Below are 12,802 nucleotides of genomic sequence, written 5' to 3' on the forward strand. Positions count from 1 at the left end.
ATTTCCATTAATGTTTATCAGTTAATTTTATATAACTTGTCATTTAGTATATGATAAAGTTAAATATTAATTATCATACACTAAAGAGTTAATAAAAGTTCAAAATAAAACTTTAACATGTAATTTATTAGTAAAATAAAATCAATTAATACATATTTTTTGTCTTTATTTATACTTTTAATTATATTAATTTATTAAAAAAAAAAAAGAAACTTGTAAAATAAAATTTACGACACTAGTAATACTTTTTTATTTCACATAAAATTATATTTATATTTTTTATTAGTTTACTAAAAACTTTAATTAATTGTACTAAAAATTTAGTAATATAATAATAAAAATTATAATAAGAAAATTTTTTTAGATTTTTATCAAAACATTTATTTACTAAAAAAATCGCAAAATTAAATTTTACCAATATTTTTATTTTTATTAATATAAAAAAAAAATTTCTATTTTATTATTCCTAATTGAATAAAATATCATTTGATTATAAAAATGAAAATATTGTTATTTTCTACATTACCAAATTTGTATAAAATATTATTAATTTATATATATATAAAATTAAATAGTTCATATCATCCATCAACAGGTATTTTAAGATTACCAGAATTAAGAATAGATGCTACATCACATTATTTATTTAAAGAAGTTTTACCTATAACATTAGAATGTAATCTTTATTCTGCAAATAAATATTCACCATCATATAAACTTGATGATCCAATTATTTGGCCTGTATTTTGGTTTAAAGATGGTTTTAGAGTTGAAAAAAAAGATGGTTATTATGCATATGATGGAAAATTAAATATTACAAATTTAAAATTAAAAGAAGGAAATTATCAATGTGCTGGACATGTAGAAAATATTAAATTAAATGTTGGTTATGTAGGAACTGATTTAGTTTCACCACCATTAAAACTTATTAGAACAAGAACATCAAAATTTTTTTATAAAACTAAAAAAAAAACTGTATGTTTTATTTATAAATAGTTAAATTATAATAATAAAATAAAATTTATTTTTTAGTTAATTCATTGTTTTCAAAGAAGTAATACAAGAATTCCATGTGAAGGACTTCCTCATATTGTTCCAAATCCTTATTTATTATGGTTTGAAAAAGATGACAATCCTAGAATTAAATATGGTATACCACCATATAATAAAAGGCATGTTGCAACACAATCAGGATTACAAATTTATAATGTTTCTATAAGTGATGGTGGAAAATATAGTTGTAAGGTTAAAAATTTATATACTAATCAAACACGGAAGAATTATAAACCAGTTATTTTAAAAGTTAATCCAGGTATTCAACCAGAATATACTATAACTAAAAAATATGAAGATTATGCTGAACGTAAATATATGGAACCAAAATATATTAAAATTCATACATCTATAAATAGTTCAATATTACTTGAATGTTATCTTCTTGGTTTAGAAACAAGATGGATATGGGAAAAACATGGAAGTTTACCACCTGAAACAGAAATGATAGGAAGTAATTTAAAATTTAAAAGAATTATTGAAAAATATAGTGGTAATTATACATGTGAATCTATTAATCCTGGTGTAACAGAAAAAGTATATTATTCAATTATTGTTCATAAACCATCATTTGTTTCATTTGATATATCATCAATATCAAATGGTAATATGTGGATATTTCATTGTTTATCAAGAAATTTAATTTATGAAGTACCATTAATGTATTTAGAATCAGTTGATTTAAGTCAAACAATGACTAGAAATAAAAAATATATACCATTATTTTATAGTAATCCAATAACATTTAATGGTACAACAGAAGAATTTAAAGGTAGTATACAATGTATGTCACGACCAAGTATGGAAGAAGGTGAAGTTTATGGACAAAATTTAAATGTTGGTAAAACAATTAATTATTTACTTGTACCTAAAAATATTCGAAATTATCCATTATCTATATATAATGTTAATCAGACAAGATATACAGGAGAGTCTGTTGAAATATATTGTTACACTGGTGGTGATAGATATACATTTACATTTAATGGTGAATCATTATCAAATTTAAGAAATCATTTTGGTGGTAGAGATAAATGGAATCGTGAATATACAATTATAACAAATTTAAATGAAAAAGATCAAGGTTGGTATTCATGTAGAACAAGAAGTTTTTCAACACGTTTTGAAAAAGTAAATAGATTTTATTTAACTGTTTATGATATTTCACAAAGAAAAATACATATGGAAATAAATAAAAGATTAAAATTAAGAGAAGAACAACAATTATTTTTTGAAACATATTTAAAAACATCATATCTTGAAGTACCATTTATTGATTATGATTTTGATGATATTAGATTATTTTGGGATATAAATACTATAAATGAAAATATAATTCAAAATTTTACAAGTATAGCTATTTTAACAAAAAGTTTTGGAGAACGTTCTAAATGGGAAGTTGATTGTGTTGTACCAATTAATGAGACATCTGTTATTCTTAATAGAAAAAATGGTATATTTAAAATAAAAATGCAAGCAATTAAAAATGATAGATCATTACTAAATAGTCCTGAAAGTAAATGGATTAATTTTGGTGATTCACCAAATGAATATTTATATTCACGTAAAAATATTATGTATGGATTAACATATTTTGGTGTAAAACCAATAAATGATAGTGAAATACAATTAGTTTGGATATTTACTGATAATTATATTATTGGTGATAATTTAAAACATCAATTAATGTATCAAAAATTAGATAATATACCAAAAGATTATAAATCAACATTACAAGAAGATTACTTTGAAAGTAACTCAACACAATTAATTTTAGGAAATTTACTTTCAAATACAACATACCGTATACGTTTAATAATTTTTACAGAATTTGTTGATATTATATCACCAGAAATAAAAATTAAAACAAATATAACAATAGTTAATGGTAAACCAAAATTATGTTTATCATGTGAAGTAAAAAAAATTGTAATTAAATATAATATTCATATTTTTTTACCATTATTTTTTGCTACAGTTTTTTTATGTGGTTTCTTTTGTCAATTTCCTTATTGTGAATATTTAACATGTCGTTTTTTAATACGTATCATTTTACGTCAAACACCAACTGGAAAATTTATGGATACTTCAGCATATATTTATAATCAACAAAATATTGAAAAATCTAAAGTTTATCATGAAGTTATGAGAAATGCATTAAATGATGTTAATATAAAAGGATTATCAATAAATACAATATCAAACTTTACGGATGATGATATATCAACAGATCATGAGGAAAATAATATTGTTGATAATAGTAGTAGTGATGAAGGTACATTAATACCAATGAAAGAAGAAGAGATTATTATAGAAAAAGCTGATACTGAATCAAGTCCAATAAATTATTTAAGTATTGATGGTAGAGATACATTATCAGAAAGTTGGTATAGTGGTGAAAGAAATACTATAAATTATCAAGAAATTTTTAATGAACCAGAAGATATTATTAGTTTAAGTAATAATTCAGAGTTTCCAAATTATACAAATATTGAAAATATTAATAATCCTAATGGTAATAATTATGCAAATATTGGCAAATTTTCAGATAATAATGGTAATGATTCAAATTTTTAGTATAAATTACTAAAATATTTGTCTAAATATTAAATTATTTATATTTATTAAATACGTGTATTGTATTTATTACAAAAATAAAAAAAATATCTTAATTATTATTTATAAAAATATAAAATTTATTTTTTTTATTATTAATTATTAAAAAGATTATTATTATTATTTTCTTTCTTAAATTTGCATTAGAAAAAAAAGATCATTAAAAATATTAGTTTATTACATTTCGGCGCATGTCTCTCCTGAAGATACTATATCCATAGTTGAAAATTGTCCACTTTGAATCATATGTTTAAGGTATTTAATTAATTCATGATCAACTTGATCAAAAAAATTTTGTGGATTACTTATCATTAAAACAGGTTCAGAACATTCTGAAATAATTTATTGTTACTTTAAATAATTAATTAGAACAAAACTTACTATTATTTTCAACAACTACAATGTAATCATTCATCTTTCTTGATGTAGTTGAATCAGAATTTTTTAATATACACAAAGGAATTTCTGTAACAAATCCATTAAAATCAGTGAATGTTACATGAGCAATTCTTTTATCATTAGTCAAGTTTAATACACCGTTTATTTTAAAAGGTCTTTTTGAATTTGGTGTTCTAAATATCCATTGAATTTTAGCACTTAAATCATCATTTTCATATGGTATAATAGTAAAAGCACTACATGTTAGTTCCATTTTTCCTTCTAAACCAAACATTTTACCAACAATTTTTTTAAACTTTGTTATCATAATATTACTTGACATAGCCTTTGTCCAACTACCTGTTAATTGATCAATCTCAATTTCAAGGCATTCACATTTGACATCAGATATAGGATATGAAGATTTTTGAATATTATTATCATCATTGTTAAAACTAACTATTGGTTCAAGATTGTCATTATTTTTATAAGCATATCTTGGTTGATTTTGAAGAAGACTTATTCTTGATGGTCGTTGAATGGATGTTTGAGTATTCAAAATATTATAAGATTGTTGTGGTAAATTTTCTTTAGATTTATATTGAATTGGTATACTTTCAGAACGAGTGATAGGATATGGTTTATTTATTTCTATAAATGATGATGTAATGGTTGGTTCTGTTGATTGAGGTAAATATGATTGACTTTTTTTATAAATATTTTGTTGGTTTTGTGGAACATATTGAATTGATTGTTGTGTTTTAGGAGTATTATTTGAAACAAGTTTTTCTGCTAGATCAGGATACTTTTGTGTAAATTCTTTAAGAATCAAAAGTTGTTCAAGTTTTTTTAATTGTTCTTTTATTTCTTGAATCTCATCAATTTTAGCAGTTATTGTTGATGATACAGGAATTGATGATGGTTCAAAATTTACATTTGGTTTTGTAAATGGCATTGATGGAACTTGAATATTTATAGCAGATTTTGGAATTTCATTTTGATTATCTTGAACAAATGAAGTCATTGGTAAAACATTACCAAAATCATCAAGAAGAACAGAATCAAATGAATTACCTGTTTTTACATTTGTTGTTGTAGGCATGGTTGTAATTGTAGTTGTAGTTGGAAATGGCGTTGTAGTTACATCTATATGTTTATTATTTTTTAAATTAAATATTTGATCACCTTTAGATGTTTCATAATTTTCTTTATTTTTAAGATTTTCAATTCCAATAGTTTGTTCAAGGATTGTTCTGTTAAAACCAAAATTATCAATATCAATTCCAAAATGATCAGCTAATCGTATTGGATTTTCTGCAATTTGTCCAAGTAAACCTCCTCCCAATATACTTGAAATTGATCTTCTTAATGTACTAAATAATTTTTAAAAAAATAAAAATATTATTTATAAAAAAAATGAATTTTACCTAATATCTGTTTGTTTCCCTTCTTGTAATATAGATGTTAAATTATTAACATTATTAAAAACTTTTTGAGCAAAATTAACTAATTCTTGATTATCTTGTGCATTAGTATATGTGATAAAAGAAGTCACAAAACAAAAAAATATTAAAAAAATTGAATAGGATTTCATTTAATAAAATTTAATAAAATGTACAAAAATGTATATAATATTATAATAGAAGTACAAAATGAAAAATTAAGAAAAGTAGCCAAAGGTCAGGAAAGAAGAGAGACTAAAATTTGAATATTTATAATAATATCTTTTCTGTTTCAAATTTTTTATAGATACAGACAGATACATAATTTTATTTTATTTTATATCTATATATACATATATAATCTATCAATATGAAAGATCTTTCATTACAACCCACCTAAAGAAATCTTTTTCTTTTCTTTGAAATATAAATTTAAAAATTACCGAAAATTAAAATTATGTGAAATAATGTAAGATAAAAGCATTATTAATTTTATAATATAATATACAACTTGATTCTTTAATTTATCTAATTTCTATTTCTTTTCTTTTGTGGATATTATAAGATATTAAATATTGTATAATATATAATATATAAAAATAGGACATTTTTAAAATAGTATATAATATTAAACAGTTAAAATAAGGTCATTGTCTTCGGGCACATTTAATTTTAAATGTTAATTAGGCAAAGTATACTTTATCTATAAATACTTTTGACATTATCAATTTAACAAAAATAACAAAAAAAAAATTGTTTAGTTTATTTTATAAAACTAAAAAAATAACACTATCTTATTAAAAGTAATAAAATTAATATTATTTTATATATAATAAATAATCTTTATTCTTTGTTTTTTTTAACATATAAAAGATAAAAAAAAATGACAAAGAATGATTTATTGGCGAGAAATATTTTACAATTGGTGATTTATAATTTATCTAATTTTTTTTTCTTTTATAACAAATACACTTAATTTTTTTTTTTTGTTTCTTGACACAATTTAAAAATATTTTATTTGAAATAATAGATTATTTATAAAAATAAAATAAAATAACAATGAAAGAGATAACTTTTTAAAAATTCAATCTAATTCAAATGATTTTTGATTCATTCAATTGATTATTATTTACTAAATTAAGATCAAATATGTCAAAAAAAATTCTAAATATATTTATTTTTTAGTTATTTTTTATGAATAAAGTACATATATTTAAATTTATATCTTAACATTTTTTTTCACTATGAAGTCATAGTACTTTTTTACTTACTATTTAATATTTTTTTCTAACTTAAATTACGTATTATTCTTCTCGGAAATATTACTATTTTATTTCAGTTAAAAAATAATTGAATGACATTACTTTGCTTTACAAAATCTATTTTAAAATAATATACTTTATTTTTATTTTTTTTTTCGGTAAAATTTTCTCATATAATAATATAAAAACAATCAGTATTAAATAAATTATATTTGAAACAGTTAAAAATTTTAAAAATATAATATAATTATTATAAATCTTTGTGAATATAATATAATTATGAATGATTATTTATATAACTTAACGAACAAAAATTATGAAACATAAATTAAGAAATACTATATTTAGATGAAAACAAAATTATATATTCTTTATAGTTTTAAGAAGATTACTTAAAGTTCAAAGTACTTTCTTATGTCATATTTTATAAATAATATACAAATAAAAGATTTATTTTTATATGAAATATTTTAATAATTGATTAACTTTAATAGATTCATTTTGAAAATTATATTAATCATTTAATTTTAATAATTATATATTTGTGAAAATAAATTTTATATAAAAACAATATTTAAAATATTTTTTTTTTTTTGTAAAAATAATTTACTATAATATTATTCTTTAATAATAAATAAAAATTAAATTATTTTCATTAATATTTGGTAATTATTTCTGATAAAGTGCAATAACTTTTAAACTAATTATTATAAAAAAATATTTTTTTTTATTACAAATAATAATATTTTTTACCTTTTTATATCAAAATTACAACCACATAATTAATTATGCTTAAACAAAAGACTTTTTAGTTTAATATTTCATCCTAATATCACGTTAATATACTTTAGTAATTATTTTATATTAAATGAGTAGGCATACATATACAAACATTCATAAACGCCAACTTCCAATTATATTATTTTTTATTTTAACAATTATAATAAAAATCACACATATTTTAATTTGTAGATTTTTAATTGAATAAAAACCAATAAACGAAGATACGATAAAATTTATTTAATTATTATCTTCTTTTTAACAAAATACCGCTAAACAGAATATTTAGTGCTAAGATAGACACACAAACATATATAAATATATATCACAAAAATGTGGTGGCCCATATAAAAATAAATAGTCTCTTTGTTAAAAAGCCTATATCATTGTTAATCAAAAGATGACATCGTAATAGTTGTTAAAACATAAAACAACCTACAAACTTCTTGTTGTAAGGTAGCGGCAAATTCATATTTATTAATATATCCAATTAGTAATTGCTGTCACCTAATGACAACTTATTAGATTGTGTAAAACAATTTGTTAAAAGTTTATGTCTTTTGAATTCTCTTTATCAAAAGGTTGAAATTGTAAAAACGTCATTTTTGTTCTTAATAACGTCGTTTTAAAAAAATGCTTATGAAGTATGGTTTAATTTGTATAACATAATTAACCTTTTTTTTAAAATAAATAATTTAAAGATTTATTTTAACTTTAATCATCGTACTACTATTAATTAAAAGTAATTTTTTTTTTAAATATAACACCTAATTTAATTATTATTTTAAAAAATATATTTTAAAAAAATAAGGAAGTTATGAAATTTATTTAATATCATAACGTAAATGGTATTAAAAACATATGATAAACTTAAAATTATTATGCTATACTTTGTTAAACAAATGTAATAAAACTTTTAATTTATATGATAAAACGTAAAAATAAAATTTAAAAATAAACAGTAATAAACTTTTTTTTTATAGAAAAAAATATTAAAAGTTGTAAAAAAAAAAAATTAATATGGTACACGTAGAAAAGAGAGATATAAATCTTTAGTTAGATTAAATGTAAAATATTTTGAAAAAAATAAATTATAGTAACATTTTCAGACAGTATTAAATAAATGGTACATAATTACATGACAAAAGTTTTCTTAAATTTATTTCATTTACATTTTTCTTTTCCTTTTTTAGTATACAAATAATGTACCACCAGGTAAATATGTTGCCATCATCCAATTTTTTTTTAATGCCAATATCAAAAGTTATTTGTAATTTTTCTTTTTCTAAAAACATTCTTATCCAATCAATACTTAATTGAAAGGTGCAGTGTTATCGTAAATGCAAATAAACAACAAATATACATTTCTTTTACATTCTGATCATACTTTACATTTACGACCTCTTATCATAGTTTACCTTTTAAAAAACAAATATTTGGGATTTTGATAGTAAATGTTACCACTGTTACCATAATTAATAACAGTAGTATTATAATACAAAAAGAAGTTCTTTTCATCCAATAAAACATTTTAAAATTTATTGTTTTTTTTTGTCATAATCTCTTGATATCAACATTTTTATCTCTTATATTGCTATATAATTATGGAATGGTAAAAAAAATGTTATTTGCAGTTAATCATAAGAACATGGAATATTTTATATCAAAATACATTTTTTCCATTTGATTTTGAATTTATATAATATATATTTATATATATATATATATATTGTGTTCTTTTTATTATTCCAATTGCGACTTTTTTGTTTTTACATATATAGCTACAGTATCAAAAATTAATTGATTTTTTTAGAGATATGCTTTTAAAATGTTCATAAAAAAATGAGTGTATAAGATATTATTCTATTATAGTGGATGAATAAATTTTTTATTAGCTGAAAAAGATAAAATTTTATGTTGAAGTGTCTGAAAGAAGAAAAATTATCAAAAATTATTGGTTATAAACATTCATTTGTCGTTTAAAATCTTACCTTTATGTGATGGAGATACTAATTTTTTTGAATTTTGATCATTTGAGTTAAAGAAGGATGGAATATTTGTCAATGATACCGGTGTATTTAGTGAGCTATTATTAAGCATAGGAAAATGACTTGAGAGAGAAATGTTAGATGGTGTGGTATTTACTTGATTAACTGCTGCAAGTATTGTTGGATTTAAAAATGGTGGATATCCATTTATATTTGGTGGTGTTAAAATTCCCATATGTTGTTGACGAAGTAATGGATTATTTATTGTACCATCATAATTAATATTTAATGGTATATGCTTTGAATTTCCTGTTATTGATATAAATGGATTACCTATGAATGATGCCTGATTAAGACTATTTTGTATAAATGAATTTGTTGTATTAAAATTTGTTAAATCATTATATTCATTTGATGAATTTCTTTTAAATCTTTTTCTTCTCCTTAAAAATGAACCATTATCAAACATATCTTCTGCTTTTGGATCTAATGACCAATAATTTCCTTTTCCTGGGTTACCGGGTTCTCTTGGTATTTTAACAAAACAATCATTTAAAGATAAATTATGTCTTATAGAATTTTGCCAAGCTGGAAATTTATCTTTATAATATGGAAAATGATTCATGATAAAGTCACATATCTGTGAAAGAGTCATCTTTTTCTCTGGGCTATTTAATATAGCCATTGATATAAGAGCAATATAAGAATATGCAGGTTTTGAAGAAGATATATGACGAGATCGTGGTAAATTACAATCATTTGAAGTTTTATAATTATTGCTAAAAATTAGATAAATATATATATATTGATAAGAAAAATATATTATAGATAAAATATTTTATTTTAAACTTACATTTCACAATTTTGTTTTTCATCTTCACCATCAGTATACACATCATTTACAGGTGATTTTGATGAACCAGATGATGGAGAATCATTATTATGTCTAGAAGATGTATTTGTTGTATTTATTTGAATTGTTGATTCCTCATTTTCATGCTTTAACAAATTATCTGATTCATCCATAGATAATGACGACATATTTTTAATTACTGTACCTTTTTCACCTTTAGATTTATCATCTTTACATGTTGTAAGTTGTTGTAATGATGTACTGGAACATTTTTGTATTGAACTACTTTTAACTTCATGACATAAAATTGAATCCATAGAAAAACGCATTTTTTCGAATGTATATTATATATATATATATTTATATATATCTATATATATATATATATATATTAGAATAAAAATGCAAAAATACTTTAAAATAATATTCTCGTTTTTTGATGAGAAATGTAAATTAACTCTAGTATTGGATAAAATATAAGAGAATGACAACAGAAAACAACTATAATAAAGATAAAGTGATAAAAGTACATATTAATTGTATTAAAGCTCCCATGTGGTATGAAACGTTTATAAGAAAATATATATTACTGCAATTATTGTTTTTATTATAAAGGTAGGGAAAATATTAAAATATAATAAAAAAAATTTTTGTTCTTATTTTTGTGATCTTTTTTTTTTTATTTTTAATTATAAAATTAATTTAATGTAATTTTATTACTTTTATTTGTAAATTTAACTACTAAAAATAATTTTTTTATTATTATGAATAAGTGAAATAAAATAGTAATATAAAATAAACATACTACTTATAATAAGTTTATTATTTTGATATGAAATCAAATTTGATAAAAAGTATCATATAAGTAGTTAAAAAGTATCAGAATAGAAAATAAATGTATCTTTTTAAAAGAATAAGATAGTTTAATGATAAAAATTATACTTAAAAAGGGATATTTATATCTGTTAACTGTTGATCTAACAAATTTATAACTTTTATTTTATTAAATATTTTCTTATCAATTATTTTACTATCTAAAAATGTTGAAATCTTTTTAAAAATGTTATATATTTGATATTAAAAAAAAAGTACATAATTTTTGAATATATTATATTAATAAAATTTTTATAATAAATTTTAAAAAAATAAATAAAACTATTTTTCTTAAAGGTATGATAAATAAATCATGTAATTACTGTAAAACATTATTTAAAAAATGTTTTTTAATTATATAAACATATTAAATATTTATCCATAAAAATATTATTATTATTATATTTAAATATTTTATAATTTTAAAAGATAAAGTGTAATATTTAAAAAAAAAGATTAACTATTGTATGAATAAGAATAACATAACTATAGAAAAATTTTTAATAAAGAGGTTCAAGTGACGAAATTGGGAGGGAATGAAAGATAAATTTATACAATTAGTAGAATACATATTTATTTTGTTAGTATAATTCATTTGTAGGCGGAACTTAACAAAGTTAAAAACTCCACCTTGAAATTGTAATTGGTCTTTTGCAAACAATAAAATAATCAAAACAAATTCTATATTTAATTTGAATAAATATTTAAAGTAAAAAAAAAATATGAATTGATATATGTATATATGTTGGGAATAAATATAGAAAGTTTTTTTTTTAAAATAAAAAATTTAAAATATTATTTTTACACAAACCTTGATAAATGATAAAAAATAAATTTTTCTTATCACAGTTAACAACTTCAATGATGTTTAAATATGCATTGTTATTATAGATAAGAATAATTATTATGTTTAGAAAGTGATAAATTGGTTTAACCTGATGATGATACTTTTTAGTATTAGATAAAAAAAATGAATATTAATTATATTAATTAATAAAATATTAATTACTTTATTACTTTTATGTAGCATTTTTTATATGTTTATTTATGAAAAAAAAGTCTAATTTATAAAAAAAAGAAGAGAAGAAGAAACATATACTATTTAAAAAATTTTTTAGTGAAATATAAGATAAAAATAGTTTTAATGAAATGAATTTGTTATAACAATTTCAAAATGATATTTCTTTAAAAAAAAGGATTGAATAAAAAGTTATCAAAGTGCAATTAATATATAGTAATTTATCACAACTATATAATAAAGCAGTGTCTATTGTGATAATGAATATTACGAGAGTCATATCGTGATGCCAACAGAAGTATAAACATTTATTAAATTTTAATGTTTTCTGGCCTACCATTATTTGTCACTTGTCTTTGTGTTATCTCTTCAATTGTTGGCTGTATTTATATCATTAATTAATTGATAGTTAATTGGTATTGACAAATTGGTGTTACTTGATCTATATAAATCTTAAGCTAACAATGAACTTTAAATTATCACTTTTTTATAGGATAACATAAATATAATAAATATAAAAAGGTAAGTATTATAATTGC

The 12,802-nt window shown here is 20.0% G+C and overlaps 3 protein-coding genes across 3 annotated transcripts; 1 reads left to right on the forward strand and 2 right to left on the reverse strand.

The window, feature by feature from the left end:
• Window positions 1-498: 498 nt before the first annotated feature.
• On the forward strand, window positions 499-3,630 carry SRAE_X000127000 (Immunoglobulin subtype domain and Immunoglobulin-like domain and Immunoglobulin-like fold domain-containing protein; the record flags this gene model as incomplete). The annotated part of the gene is made up of 2 exons (XM_024647063.1): window positions 499-975; window positions 1,033-3,630. 2 exons carry the CDS (start codon window positions 499-501, stop codon window positions 3,628-3,630), a joined length of 3,075 nt encoding a protein of 1,024 aa, XP_024498734.1.
• A 216-nt stretch (window positions 3,631-3,846) lies between these two features.
• Window positions 3,847-5,641, reverse strand: SRAE_X000127100 (Hypothetical protein; the record flags this gene model as incomplete). Its single annotated transcript, XM_024647074.1, has 4 exons — window positions 3,847-4,001; window positions 4,051-5,193; window positions 5,233-5,420; window positions 5,475-5,641. The coding sequence occupies 4 exons, from the start codon at window positions 5,639-5,641 to the stop codon at window positions 3,847-3,849; spliced, it is 1,653 nt and encodes a 550-aa protein (XP_024498735.1).
• Window positions 5,642-9,443: 3,802 nt separating this feature from the next.
• On the reverse strand, window positions 9,444-10,701 carry SRAE_X000127200 (Transcription factor, fork head domain and Winged helix-turn-helix DNA-binding domain-containing protein; the record flags this gene model as incomplete). Its single annotated transcript, XM_024647085.1, has 3 exons — window positions 9,444-9,457; window positions 9,523-10,298; window positions 10,373-10,701. 3 exons carry the CDS (start codon window positions 10,699-10,701, stop codon window positions 9,444-9,446), a joined length of 1,119 nt encoding a protein of 372 aa, XP_024498736.1.
• Between the last annotated feature and the right edge of the window lie 2,101 nt (window positions 10,702-12,802).

The sequence above is a fragment of the Strongyloides ratti genome, scaffold srae_chrx_scaffold0000002 (genome assembly GCF_001040885.1).
Source record: "Strongyloides ratti genome assembly S_ratti_ED321, scaffold srae_chrx_scaffold0000002".
In the NCBI taxonomy this organism is placed as follows: Eukaryota; Metazoa; Nematoda; class Chromadorea; order Rhabditida; family Strongyloididae; genus Strongyloides; species Strongyloides ratti.